At 44.9% G+C, this 14,395-nt stretch overlaps 1 protein-coding gene across 1 annotated transcript in view; it reads left to right on the forward strand.

Moving 5' to 3' along the window:
* The window catches only part of LOC139399883 (procollagen-lysine,2-oxoglutarate 5-dioxygenase 2-like), a 31,866-nt gene extending 20,264 nt beyond the window's left edge, over positions 1-11,602 (forward strand). Inside the window, exon 4 of the mRNA XM_071145004.1 lies at positions 10,591-11,602. Coding sequence (XP_071001105.1) covers positions 10,591-10,746 — 156 coding nt within the window. The 3' untranslated portion in view covers positions 10,747-11,602. The remainder of the gene's footprint in view (positions 1-10,590) is intronic.
* The last annotated feature ends 2,793 nt before the right edge of the window (positions 11,603-14,395 follow it).

Here is a 14,395-nt window from a genome sequence, read left to right on the forward strand (position 1 = left end):
TCTATCTCCTAGTGGACAGTGTTGTGTTCTATCTCCTAGTGGACAGTGTTGTGTTCTATCTCCTAGTGGACAGTCTTGTGTTCTATCTCCTAGTGGACAGTGTTCTGTTCTATCTCCTAGTGGACAGTCTTATGTTCTATCCCCAGTGTTGTGTTCTATCTCCTAGTGGACAGTGTTGTGTTCTATCTCCTAGTGGACAGTGTTGTGTTCCATCTCCTAGTGGACAGTGTTCTGTGGACAGTGTTCTGTTCTATCCCCAGTGTTGTGTTCTATGTCCTAGTGGACAGTGTTCTGCTCAATTTCCTAGTGGACAGTGTTGTGTTCTATCTCCTAGTGGACAGTGTTCTGTTCTATCCCCTAGTGGACAGTGTTGTGTTCTATCTCCTAGTGGACAGTGTTGTGTTCTATCCCCACAGTGTTCTGTTCTATCTCCTAGTGGACAGTGTTGTGCTCTATCCCCACAGTGTTCTGTTCTATCTCCTAGTGGACAGTGTTCTGTTCTATCTCCTAGTAGACAGTGTTGTGTTCTATCCCCACAGTGTTCTGTTCTATCTCCTAGTGGACAGTGTTGTGTTCTATCCCCACAGTGTTCTGTTCTATCTCCTAGTGGACAGTGTTGTGTTCTATCTCCTAGTGGACAGTGTTGTGTTCTATCTCCTAGTGGACAGTGTTGTGTTCTATCTCCTTGTGGACAGTATTGTGTTCTATCTCCTAGTAGACAGTGTTGTGTTCTATCCCCACAGTGTTCTGTTCTATCTCCTAGTGGACAGTGTTGTGTTCTATCCCCACAGTGTTCTGTTCTATCTCCTAGTGGACAGTTTTGTGTTCTATCTCCTAGTGGACAGTGTTGTGTTCTATCTCCTAGTGGACAGTGTTGTGTTCTATCTCCTAGTGGACAGTGTTGTGTTCTATCTCCTAGTGGACAGTGTTCTGTTCTATCTCCTAGTGGACAGTGTTATGTTCTATCCCCAGTGTTGTGTTCTATCTCCTAGTGGACAGTGTTGTGTTCTATCTCCTAGTGGACAGTGTTGTGTTCCATCTCCTAGTGGACAGTGTTCTGTGGACAGTGTTCTGTTCTATCCCCAGTGTTGTGTTCTATCTCCTGGTGGACAGTGTTGTGTTCTATGTCCTAGTGGACAGTGTTCTGCTCAATTTCCTAGTGGACAGTGTTGTGTTCTATCTCCTAGTGGACAGTGTTGTGTTCTATCTCCTAGTGGACAGTGTTCTGTTCTATCCCCTAGTGGACAGTGTTGTGTTCTATCTCCTAGTGGACAGTGGTGTGTTCTATCTCCTAGTGGACAGTGTTGTGTTCTATCTCCTAGTGGACAGTATTGTGTTCTATCTCCTAGTGGACAGTGTTGTGTTCTATCTCCTAGTGGACAGTGTTGTGTTCTCTCCCCAGTTTTGTGTTCTATCTCCTAGTGGACAGTGTTGTGTTCTATCTCCTAGTGGACAGTGTTGTGTTCTATCTCCTAGTGGACAGTGTTGTGTTCTATCTCCTAGTGGACAGTGTTGTGCTCTATCTCCTAGTGGACAGTGTTGTGTTCTATCTCCTAGTGGACAGTGTTGTGTTCCATCTCCTAGTGGACAGTGTTCTGTGGACAGTGTTCTGTTCTATCCCCAGTGTTGTGTTCTATGTCCTAGTGGACAGTGTTCTGCTCAATTTCCTAGTGGACAGTGTTGTGTTCTATCTCCTAGTGGACAGTGTTCTGTTCTATCCCCTAGTGGACAGTGTTGTGTTCTATCTCCTAGTGGACAGTGTTGTGTTCTATCCCCACAGTGTTCTGTTCTATCTCCTAGTGGACAGTGTTGTGCTCTATCCCCACAGTGTTCTGTTCTATCTCCTAGTGGACAGTGTTCTGTTCTATCTCCTAGTAGACAGTGTTGTGTTCTATCCCCACAGTGTTCTGTCCTATCTCCTAGTGGACAGTGTTGTGTTCTATCCCCACAGTGTTCTGTTCTATCTCCTAGTGGACAGTGTTGTGTTCTATCTCCTAGTGGACAGTGTTGTGTTCTATCTCCTAGTGGACAGTGTTGTGTTCTATCTCCTTGTGGACAGTATTGTGTTCTATCTCCTAGTAGACAGTGTTGTGTTCTATCCCCACAGTGTTATGTTCTATCTCCTAGTGGACAGTGTTGTGTTCTATCCCCACAGTGTTCTGTTCTATCTCCTAGTGGACAGTTTTGTGTTCTATCTCCTAGTGGACAGTGTTGTGTTCTATCTCCTAGTGGACAGTGTTGTGTTCTATCTCCTAGTGGACAGTGTTGTGTTCTATCTCCTAGTGGACAGTGTTCTGTTCTATCTCCTAGTGGACAGTGTTATGTTCTATCCCCAGTGTTGTGTTCTATCTCCTAGTGGACAGTGTTGTGTTCTATCTCCTAGTGGACAGTGTTGTGTTCCATCTCCTAGTGGACAGTGTTCTGTGGACAGTGTTCTGTTCTATCCCCAGTGTTGTGTTCTATCTCCTGGTGGACAGTGTTGTGTTCTATGTCCTAGTGGACAGTGTTCTGCTCAATTTCCTAGTGGACAGTGTTGTGTTCTATCTCCTAGTGGACAGTGTTGTGTTCTATCTCCTAGTGGACAGTGTTCTGTTCTATCCCCTAGTGGACAGTGTTGTGTTCTATCTCCTAGTGGACAGTGGTGTGTTCTATCTCCTAGTGGACAGTGTTGTGTTCTATCTCCTAGTGGACAGTATTGTGTTCTATCTCCTAGTGGACAGTGTTGTGTTCTATCTCCTAGTGGACAGTGTTGTGTTCTCTCCCCAGTTTTGTGTTCTATCTCCTAGTGGACAGTGTTGTGTTCTATCTCCTAGTGGACAGTGTTGTGTTCTATCTCCTAGTGGACAGTGTTGTGTTCTATCTCCTAGTGGACAGTGTTGTGCTCTATCTCCTAGTGGACAGTGTTGTGTTCTATCTCCTAGTGGACAGTGTTGTGTTCTATCTCCTAGTGGACAGTGATGTGTTCTATCCCCACAGTGTTCTGTTCTATCTCCTAGTGGACAGTGTTGTGTTCTATCTCCTAGTGGACAGTGTTGTGTTCTATCTCCTAGTGGACAGTGTTCTGTTCTATCTCCTAGTGGACAGTGTTCTGTTCTATCTCCTAGTGGACAGTGTTGTGTTCTATCTCCTAGTGGACAGTGTTGTGTTCTATCTCCTAGTGGACAGTGTAGTGTTCTATCCCCACAGTGTTCTGTTCTATCTCCTAGTGGACAGTGTTGTGTTCTATCCCCACAGTGTTCTGTTCTATCTCCTAGTGGACAGTGTTGTGTTCTATCCCCACAGTGTTCTGTTCTATCTCCTAGTGGACAGTGTTGTGTTCTATCCCCACAGTGTTCTGTTCTATCTCCTAGTGGACAGTGTTGTGTTCTATCCCCACAGTGTTCTGTTCTATCTCCTAGTGGACAGTGTTGTGTTCTTTCCCCACAGTGTTCTGTTCTATCTCCTAGTGGACAGTGTTCTGTTCTATCTCCTAGTAGACAGTGTTGTGTTCTATCCCCACAGTGTTCTGTTCTATCTCCTAGTGGACAGTGTTGTGTTCTATCCCCACAGTGTTCTGTTCTATCTCCTAGTGGACAGTTTTGTGTTCTATCTCCTAGTGGACAGTGTTGTGTTCTATCTCCTAGTGGACAGTGTTGTGTTCTATCTCCTAGTGGACAGTGTTGTGTTCTATCTCCTAGTGGACAGTGTTCTGTTCTATCTCCTAGTGGACAGTGTTATGTTCTATCCCCAGTGTTGTGTTCTATCTCCTAGTGGACAGTGTTGTGTTCTATCTCCTAGTGGACAGTGTTGTGTTCCATCTCCTAGTGGACAGTGTTCTGTGGACAGTGTTCTGTTCTATCCCCAGTGTTGTGTTCTATCTCCTAGTGGACAGTGTTGTGTTCTATGTCCTAGTGGACAGTGTTCTGCTCAATTTCCTAGTGGACAGTGTTGTGTTCTATCTCCTAGTGGACAGTGTTGTGTTCTATCTCCTAGTGGACAGTGTTCTGTTCTATCCCCTAGTGGACAGTGTTGTGTTCTATCTCCTAGTGGACAGTGTTGTGTTCTATCCCCACAGTGTTCTGTTCTATCTCCTAGTGGACAGTGTTGTGTTCTATCCCCACAGTGTTCTGTTCTATCTCCTAGTGGACAGTGTTCTGTTCTATCTCCTAGTAGACAGTGTTGTGTTCTATCCCCACAGTGTTCTGTTCTATCTCCTAGTGGACAGTGTTGTGTTCTATCCCCACAGTGTTCTGTTCTATCTCCTAGTGGACAGTGTTGTGTTCTATCTCCTAGTGGACAGTGTTGTGTTCTATCTCCTAGTGGACAGTATTGTGTTCTATCTCCTAGTAGACAGTGTTGTGTTCTATCCCCACAGTGTTCTGTTCTATCTCCTAGTGGACAGTGTTGTGTTCTATCCCCACAGTGTTCTGTTCTATCTCCTAGTGGACAGTTTTGTGTTCTATCTCCTAGTGGACAGTGTTGTGTTCTATCTCCTAGTGGACAGTGTTGTGTTCTATCTCCTAGTGGACAGTGTTGTGTTCTATCTCCTAGTGGACAGTGTTCTGTTCTATCTCCTAGTGGACAGTGTTATGTTCTATCCCCAGTGTTGTGTTCTATCTCCTAGTGGACAGTGTTGTGTTCTATCTCCTAGTGGACAGTGTTGTGTTCCATCTCCTAGTGGACAGTGTTCTGTGGACAGTGTTCTGTTCTATCCCCAGTGTTGTGTTCTATCTCCTAGTGGACAGTGTTGTGTTCTATGTCCTAGTGGACAGTGTTCTGCTCAATTTCCTAGTGGACAGTGTTGTGTTCTATCTCCTAGTGGACAGTGTTGTGTTCTATCTCCTAGTGGACAGTGTTCTGTTCTATCCCCTAGTGGACAGTGTTGTGTTCTATCTCCTAGTGGACAGTGTTGTGTTCTATCTCCTAGTGGACAGTGTTGTGTTCTATCTCCTAGTGGACAGTGTTGTGTTCTATCTCCTAGTGGACAGTGTTGTGTTCTATCTCCTAGTGGACAGTATTGTGTTCTATCTCCTAGTGGACAGTGTTGTGTTCTATCCCCAGTTTTGTGTTCTATCTCCTAGTGGACAGTGTTGTGTTCTATCTCCTAGTGGACAGTGTTGTGTTCTATCTCCTAGTGGACAGTGTTGTGTTCTATCTCCTAGTGGACAGTGTTGTGTTCTATCTCCTAGTGGACAGTGTTCTGTTCTATCCCCTAGTGGACAGTGTTGTGTTCTATCTCCTAGTGGACAGTGTTGTGTTCTATCCCCACAGTGTTCTTTTCTATCTCCTAGTGGACAGTGTTGTGTTCTATCCCCACAGTGTTCTGTTCTATCTCCTAGTGGACAGTGTTCTGTTCTATCTCCTAGTAGACAGTGTTGTGTTCTATCCCCACAGTGTTCTGTTCTATCTCCTAGTGGACAGTGTTGTGTTCTATCCCCACAGTGTTCTGTTCTATCTCCTAGTGGACAGTGTTGTGTTATATCTCCTAGTGGACAGTGTTGTGTTCTATCTCCTAGTGGACAGTGTTGTGTTCTATCTCCTAGTGGACAGTATTGTGTTCTATCTCCTAGTAGACAGTGTTGTGTTCTATCCCCACAGTGTTCTGTTCTATCTCCTAGTGGACAGTGTTGTGTTCTATCCCCACAGTGTTCTGTTCTATCTCCTAGTGGACAGTTTTGTGTTCTATCTCCTAGTGGACAGTGTTGTGTTCTATCTCCTAGTGGACAGTGTTGTGTTCTATCTCCTAGTGGACAGTGTTGTGTTCTATCTCCTAGTGGACAGTGTTCTGTTCTATCTCCTAGTGGACAGTGTTATGTTCTATCCCCAGTGTTGTGTTCTATCTCCTAGTGGACAGTGTTGTGTTCTATCTCCTAGTGGACAGTGTTGTGTTCCATCTCCTAGTGGACAGTGTTCTGTGGACAGTGTTCTGTTCTATCCCCAGTGTTGTGTTCTATCTCCTAGTGGACAGTGTTGTGTTCTATGTCCTAGTGGACAGTGTTCTGCTCAATTTCCTAGTGGACAGTGTTGTGTTCTATCTCCTAGTGGACAGTGTTGTGTTCTATCTCCTAGTGGACAGTGTTCTGTTCTATCCCCTAGTGGACAGTGTTGTGTTATATCTCCTAGTGGACAGTGTTGTGTTCTATCTCCTAGTGGACAGTGTTGTGTTCTATCTCCTAGTGGACAGTGTTGTGTTCTATCTCCTAGTGGACAGTGTTGTGTTCTATCCCCAGTTTTGTGTTCTATCTCCTAGTGGACAGTATTGTGTTCTATCTCCTAGTGGACAGTGTTGTGTTCTATCCCCAGTTTTGTGTTCTATCTCCTAGTGGACAGTGTTGTGTTCTATCTCCTAGTGGACAGTGTTGTGTTCTATCTCCTAGTGGACAGTGTTGTGTTCTATCTCCTAGTGGACAGTGTTGTGTTCTATCTCCTAGTGGACAGTGTTGTGTTCTATCTCCTAGTGGACAGTGTTGTGTTCTATCTCCTAGTGGACAGTGTTGTGTTCTATCTCCTAGTGGACAGTATTGTGTTCTATCTCCTAGTGGACAGTGTTGTGTTCTATCTCCTAGTGGACAGTGTTCTGTTCTATCCCCTAGTGGACAGTGTTGTGTTCTATCTCCTAGTGGACAGTGTTGTGTTCTATCTCCTAGTGGACAGTGTTGTGTTCTATCTCCTAGTGGACAGTGTTGTGTTCTATCTCCTAGTGGACAGTGTTGTGTTCTATCTCCTAGTGGACAGTGTTGTGTTCTATCTCCTAGTGGACAGTGTTCTGTTCTATCCCCTAGTGGACAGTGTTGTGTTCTATCTCCTAGTGGACAGTGTTGTGTTCTATCCCCACAGTGTTCTGTTCTATCTCCTAGTGGACAGTGTTGTGTTCTATCTCCTAGTGGACAGTGTTGTGTTCTATCTCCTAGTGGACAGTGTTGTGTTCTATCTCCTAGTGGACAGTGTTCTGTTCTATCTCCTAGTGGACAGTGTTCTGCTCTATCTCCTAGTGGACAGTGTTGTGTTCTATCTCCTAGTGGACAGTGTTGTGTTCTATCTCCTAGTGGACAGTGTTGTGTTCTATCCCCACAGTGTTCTGTTCTATCTCCTAGTGGACAGTGTTGTGTTCTATCCCCACAGTGTTCTGTTCTATCTCCTAGTGGACAGTGTTGTGTTCTATCCCCACAGTGTTCTGTTCTATCTCCTAGTGGACAGTGTTGTGTTCTATCCCCACAGTGTTCTGTTCTATCTCCTAGTGGACAGTGTTCTGTTCTATCTCCTAGTGGACAGTGTTGTGTTCTATCCCCACAGTGTTCTGTTCTATCTCCTAGTGGACAGTGTTCTGTTTTATCTCCTAGTGGACAGTGTTGTGTTCTATCCCCACAGTGTTCTGTTCTATCTCCTAGTGGACAGTGTTGTGTTCTATCCCCACAGTGTTCTGTCCTATCTCCTAGTGGACAGTGTTCTGTTCTATCTCCTAGTAGACAGTGTTGTGTTCTATCCCCACAGTGTTCTGTTCTATCTCCTAGTGGACAGTGTTGTGTTCTATCCCCACAGTGTTCTGTTCTATCTCCTAGTGGACAGTGTTGTGTTCTATCTCCTAGTGGACAGTGTTGTGTTCTATCTCCTAGTGGACAGTGTTGTGTTCTATCTCCTAGTGGACAGTGTTGTGTTCTATCTCCTAGTGGACAGTGTTGTGTTCTATCCCCACAGTGTTCTGTTCTATCTCCTAGTGGACAGTGTTGTGTTCTATCCCCACAGTGTTCTGTTCTATCTCCTAGTGGACAGTGTTGTGTTCTATCCCCACAGTGTTCTGTTCTATCTCCTAGTGGACAGTGTTGTGTTCTATCCCCACAGTGTTCTGTTCTATCTCCTAGTGGACAGTGTTCTGTTCTATCTCCTAGTGGACAGTGTTGTGTTCTATCCCCACAGTTTTCTGTTCTATCTCCTAGTGGACAGTGTTCTGTTTTATCTCCTAGTGGACAGTGTTGTGTTCTATCCCCACAGTGTTCTGTTCTATCTCCAGTGGACAGTGTTGTGTTCTATCCCCACAGTGTTCTGTTCTATCTCCTAGTGGACAGTGTTCTGTTCTATCTCCTAGTAGACAGTGTTGTGTTCTATCCCCACAGTGTTCTGTTCTATCTCCTAGTGGACAGTGTTGTGTTCTATCCCCACAGTGTTCTGTTCTATCTCCTAGTGGACAGTGTTGTGTTCTATCTCCTAGTGGACAGTGTTGTGTTCTATCTCCTAGTGGACAGTGTTGTGTTCTATCTCCTAGTGGACAGTGTTCTGTTCTATCTCCTAGTGGACAGTGTTCTGTTCTATCTCCTAGTGGACAGTGTTGTGTTCTATCTCCTAGTGGACAGTGTTGTGTTCTATCTCCTAGTGGACAGTGTTGTGTTCTATCCCCACAGTGTTCTGTTCTATCTCCTAGTGGACAGTGTTGTGTTCTATCCCCACAGTGTTCTGTTCTATCTCCTAGTGGACAGTGTTGTGTTCTATCCCCACAGTGTTCTGTTCTATCTCCTAGTGGACAGTGTTCTGTTCTATCCCCAGTAATGTGTTCTATCTCCTAGTGGACAGTGTTGTGTTCTATCTCCTAGTGGACAGTGTTCTGTTCTATCCCCAGTGTTGTGTTCTATCTCCTAGTGGACAGTGTTCTGTTCTATCCCCAGTAATGTGTTCTATCTCCTAGTGGACAGTGTTGTGTTCTATCTCCTAGTGGACAGTGTTCTGTTCTATCCCCAGTGTTGTGTTCTATCTCCTAGTGGACAGTGTTGTGTTCTATCCCCACAGTGTTCTGTTCTATCTCCTAGTGGACAGTGTTCTGTTCTATCTCCTAGTAGACAGTGTTGTGTTCTATCCCCACAGTGTTCTGTTCTATCTCCTAGTGGACAGTGTTGTGTTCTATCCCCACAGTGTTCTGTTCTATCTCCTAGTGGACAGTGTTGTGTTCTATCTCCTAGTGGACAGTGTTGTGTTCTATCTCCTAGTGGACAGTGTTGTGTTCTATCTCCTAGTGGACAGTGTTCTGTTCTATCTCCTAGTGGACAGTGTTCTGTTCTATCTCCTAGTGGACAGTGTTGTGTTCTATCTCCTAGTGGACAGTGTTGTGTTCTATCTCCTAGTGGACAGTGTTGTGTTCTATCCCCACAGTGTTCTGTTCTATCTCCTAGTGGACAGTGTTGTGTTCTATCCCCACAGTGTTCTGTTCTATCTCCTAGTGGACAGTGTTGTGTTCTATCCCCACAGTGTTCTGTTCTATCTCCTAGTGGACAGTGTTCTGTTCTATCTCCTAGTGGACAGTGTTGTGTTCTATCCCCACAGTGTTCTGTTCTATCTCCTAGTGGACAGTGTTCTGTTTCATCTCCTAGTGGACAGTGTTGTGTTCTATCCCCACAGTGTTCTGTTCTATCTCCTAGTGGACAGTGTTCTGTTCTATCTCCACAGTGTTCTGTTCTATCTTCTTGTGGACAGTGTTCTGTTCTATCCCCAGTGTTGTGTTCTATCTCCTAGTGGACAGTGTTCTGTTCTATCCACAGTGTTGTGTTCCATCTCCTAGTGGACAGTGTTCTTTTCTATCCCCACATTGTTCTGTTATATCCCCACAGTGTTATGTTCTATCCCCACAGTGTTCTGTTCTATCCCCACAGTGTTCTGTTCTATCCACAGTGTTGTGTTCTATCCCCAGTGTAGTAGCTACTATCTTGTCTCATCGCTACAACTCCCGTACGGGCTCGGGAGAGACAAAGTTTGAAAGTCATGCGTCCTCCGATACACAACCCAACCAGCCGCACTGCTTCTTAACACAGCGCGCACTGGCCAACTGTGCCACCCGGGAGTGTGTTCTATGACATCGTTTGTAAATTATGTCTGATTGTTGGAGTGTGCCCCTGGCTATCTGTACATTTTTAAAACAAGAAAATTGTGCTGTCTGCTTCGCTTAATACAGTGAGGGAAAAAAGTGTTTGATCCCCTGCTGATTTCCCCCACTGACAAAGAAATGATCAGTCTATCATTTTAATGGTAGGTTTATTTGAACAGTGAGAGAGAGAATAACTGAGATTAGGAGCACTCCCTTTAAGAGTGTGCTCCTAATCTCAGCTCGTTACCTGTATAAAAGACACCTGGGAGCCAGCAATCTTTCTGATTGAGAGGCAGGTCAAATACTTATTTCCCTCATTAAAATGCAAATCAATTTATAACATTTTTGACATGCGTTTTTCTGGATTTGTTTGTTGTTATTCTGTCTCTCACTGTTCAAATAAACCTACAATTAAAATATAGACTGATCATTTCTTTGTCAGTGGGCAAACATACAAAATCAGCAGGGGATCAAATACCTTTTTCCCTCACTGTATATGGAATAAAAAATTATCTATACTTAAGTATTTTTAGCAGTTACATTTACTTTTGATACTTATTTATATTTTAAACCAAATACTTTTAGACTTTTACTCAAGTAGTATTTTACTGGGTGACTTTCACTTTTACTTAAACTTTCTATTAAGGTGTCTTTACTTTTAATCAAGTATGATTGGGTACTTTTTCCACCGCTGCCCCCCCCTCTCTCTCTCTCTTTCTCTATATCTCTACTCCCCCCCTCTCTCTCTCTCTCTCTCTCTCCAGGGTGGAGGCTGTCGGTTCCACAGGTATAACTGCTCATTAGATTCTCCCAGGAAGGGCTGGAGTTTCATGCACCCAGGCCGTCTGACACACCTCCACGAAGGCCTGCCCACCACCAACGGAACCCGATACATTGCTGTCTCCTTCATCGACCCTTGAACTCGACACTACACTAGCATAGGATTTGATCAGGTTTCATTTTTTGTAATTTTTTTTGTTGTGTTTAATTTGATCTATTTTGTTTGTAATGATAAAGTGCCTTATGTTGTACTTTATAATTTTTTACTGATGCCAGTTACTGTACAAATAAATAAATAGATAGTTTAAAAAGACAAAGGAATTGTGGGTAATGTCATGCCAGAGTCAGACGATCCCCTTCATTTGAAACTCTCTGTCAAACAGAGTGTGGTGTCATGAAGGGACGTGATGTCATCACTGTCAGTCGGCGGTTTTAGGTAAAGCTTCATCTTCAAATCACTCTATACTGTAATAATCATTATTTATTAGTCAGCAATCCAACCCATCCTCTTAAGGGGAGAAAAATCTATGTGTTAAGGATTAATGCCAACGGGTATTCCTGGCTTGTCTTAGCTGTTTTAATTAAATTACTTGTTTGTATATTTCACATTAAGTTGCCTAGTTTGGAAACCATTTTCCATGTTCTGTCTACACCTTTTTGTAAACTTTGGGTTGCAGTTTGTTACCTGATGTTAATATGACCTACACGCCCAAGGAAATATATTAAAATTGTTGGTAACTTAGCACACGAGATAATAAAATATATGACATCGGAATTGAATATGAATTCTGGATTTCTAGTTCGATATTGGCAAAGAAATGTTTTACTTGATTGTTGATTGTTTACATGGCAGGACAATAAGCCGTTGATGGCGTTTCCTTCCTGAACTGAAACGTTTTAGAGATGTTTACATTCTCTGAAAGTTGTTTGTGAACTTTGAACCTAAGTTAACTTATTGTGATGGAAACGGAATAAAATATGGTTAAAAAAAACAAACATGAATAGCGATTTTTTTTTATTTTCTTCTCACTTCCCTTCAACTGCATTTTGTTTGGAGAAATGATCCTTGATGACAGAGGACCCGATAGTCAACAGGAGACGTGGAAGTTCCAGCTACGAACAGCTTGTAGTTTTCCCCTCTATTGTCACTTCCATCTCTGCATTGCTTCAAGGAAAAGATTGCAATCTGTGGATGGAATTTAGACTCACTTCATCAGAAATGCCAATCTGTTCACCCTTATTGTGTTTAAAAAAAAATGTCTCAAGAACAGTTCACCACTCTTAATCACCCCTCCCCAATACACACACACACACACACACACACACACACACACACACACACACACACACACACACACACACACACACACACACACACACACACACACACACACACACACACACACACTCAAACACACACACACACACACACACACACGTGCAGAATCAATCACTGGCAGTGAAGAATGCATGACCCCTGTTTGGCTAGGGAGTGGTACTATGCTTCATTGAGAGGTGGGTGGGGGTCTGTACTGTCTCTGTGTCGATGTGTAGAGTGAAGTTTCAGTACACTGTGTAGAGTGAAGTTTCAGTACACTGTGTAGAGTGAAGGTTCAGTACACTGTGTAGAGTGAAGGTTCAGTACACTGCGTAGAGTGAACATTCAGTACACTGTGTAGAGTGAAGATTCAGAACACTGTGTAGAGTGAAGGGTCAGTACACTGTGAAGATTCAGAACACTGTGTAGAGTGAAGGGTCAGTACACTGTGAAGATTCAGAACACTGTGTAGAGTGAAGGGTCAGTACACTGTGTAGAGTGAAGGGTCAGTACACTGTGTAGAGTGAAGATTCAGTACACTGTGTAGAGCGAAGGGTCAGTAAACTGTGAAGATTCAGAACACTGTGTAGAGTGAAGGGTCAGTACACTGTGTAGAGTGAAGGGTCAGTACACTGTGTAGAGTGAAGGGTCAGTACACTGTGTAGAGTGAAGGGTCAGTACACTGTGTAGAGTGAAGATTCAGTACACTGTGAAGATGCAGAACACTGTGTAGAGTGAAGGGTCAGTACACTGTGTAGAGTGAAGGGTCAGAACACTGTGTAGAGTGAAGATTCCGTACACTGTGTAGAGTGAAGATTCAGTACACTGTGTAGAGTGAAGATTCAGTTTAGTTCAGTTTACCCAGAGTATTAGTGGGCACAAATGCATGCTAACCACCTGAAGGCAAGCTACAGCCTTCACACAGTTAGAGGGAGAAGTTGGAGAACGAGTGAAAAGTTGGAGGAAGAGAGAGAAGTTGGAGTATGAGGGAGAAGTTGGAGGACGAGGGAGAAGTTGGAGGACGAGGGAGAAGTTGGAGGACGAGGGAGAAGTTGGAGGACGAGGGAGAAGTTGGAGGATGAGGGAGAAGTTGGAGGATGAGGGAGAAGTTGGAGGACGACGAGGGAGAAGTTGGAGGAGGACGAGGGAGAAGTTGGAGGAGGACGAGGGAGAAGTTGGAGGACGAGGGAGAGTTGGAGGACGAGGGAGAGTTGGAGGTTGAGGGGGATGTTGGAGGAGGAAGAGGGAGTAGTTGGAGGAGGGAGACGTTGGAAGAGGGAGTAGTTGGAGGAGGGAGAAGTTGGAAGAGGGAGAGGGAGAAGTTGGAGGAAGAGGGAGAAGATGGAGGAAGAGGGAGAAGTTGGAGGAAGAAGTTGGACGACGAGGTAGAAGTTGGACGACGAGGGAGAAGTTGGAGGATGGGGAGAGTTGGAGGAGGACGAGGGAGAAGTTGGAGGAGGAAGAGGGGAAGTTGGAGGAGGACGAGAGAGAAGTTGGATGAGGAAGAGGGCGAAGAGGAAGATGTTGGAGGGAGAAGATGGAGGACGAGGGAGAAGATGGAGGAGGAAGAGGGAGAAGTTGGAGGAGAGGGAGAAGTCGGAGGAAGAGGGAGAAGTTGGAGGAGTAAGAAGGAGAAGTTGGAGGAGGAAGAGGGAGAAGTTGGAGGAGGAAGAGGGAGAAGTTGGAGGAGGAAGAGGGAGAAGAGGAAGAAGTTGGAGGAGGAAGAGGGAGAAGTTGGAGAAGGAAGAGGGAGAAGTTGGAGGAGGAAGAGGGAGAAGTTGGAGGAGGAAGAGGGAGAAGTTGGTGGAGGAAGGGGGAGAAGTTGGAGGAGGACGAGGGAGAAGTTGGAGGAGGAAGAGGGAGAAGTTGGAGGAGGAAGAGGGAGAAGATGGAAGACAAGGGAGAAGTTGGAGGACGAGTGAGAAGTTGGAGGGAGAGGGAAAAGATGGAGGACGAGGGAGAAGTTGGAGGACGAGGGAGAAGTTGGAGGAGGACGAGGGAGAAGTTGGAGGAGGATGAGTGAGAAGTTGGAGGAGGAAGAGGGAGAATTTGGAGAGAGAGGAAGATGTTGGAGGGAGAGGGAGACGTTGGAGGTAGAGGAAGACGTTGGAGGAAGAGGGAGAAGTTAGAGGAGGAGGGAGAAGTTGGAGGGTGAAGTTGGAGGAGGATGAGTGAGAAGTTGGAGGAGGAAGAGGGAGAAGTTAGAGGAGGATGAGTGAGAAGTTGGAGGAGGAAGAGGGAGAAGTTGGAGGAGGAAGAGGGAGAAGTTGGAGGAGGAAGAGGGAGAAGTTGGAGGAGGAAGAGGGAGAAGTTGTAGGAGGAAGAGGGAGAAGTTGGAGGAGGAAGAGGGAGAAGTTGGAGGAGGAAGAGGGAGAAGTTGGAGGAGGAAGAGGGAGAAGTTGGAGGAGGAAGGGGGAGAAGTTGGAGGAGGACGAGGGAGAAGATGGAAGACGAGGGAGAAGTTGGAGGAC

The sequence above is a fragment of the Oncorhynchus clarkii genome, unplaced genomic scaffold (genome assembly GCF_045791955.1).
Source record: "Oncorhynchus clarkii lewisi isolate Uvic-CL-2024 unplaced genomic scaffold, UVic_Ocla_1.0 unplaced_contig_14031_pilon_pilon, whole genome shotgun sequence".
Taxonomy (NCBI): domain Eukaryota; kingdom Metazoa; phylum Chordata; class Actinopteri; order Salmoniformes; family Salmonidae; genus Oncorhynchus; species Oncorhynchus clarkii.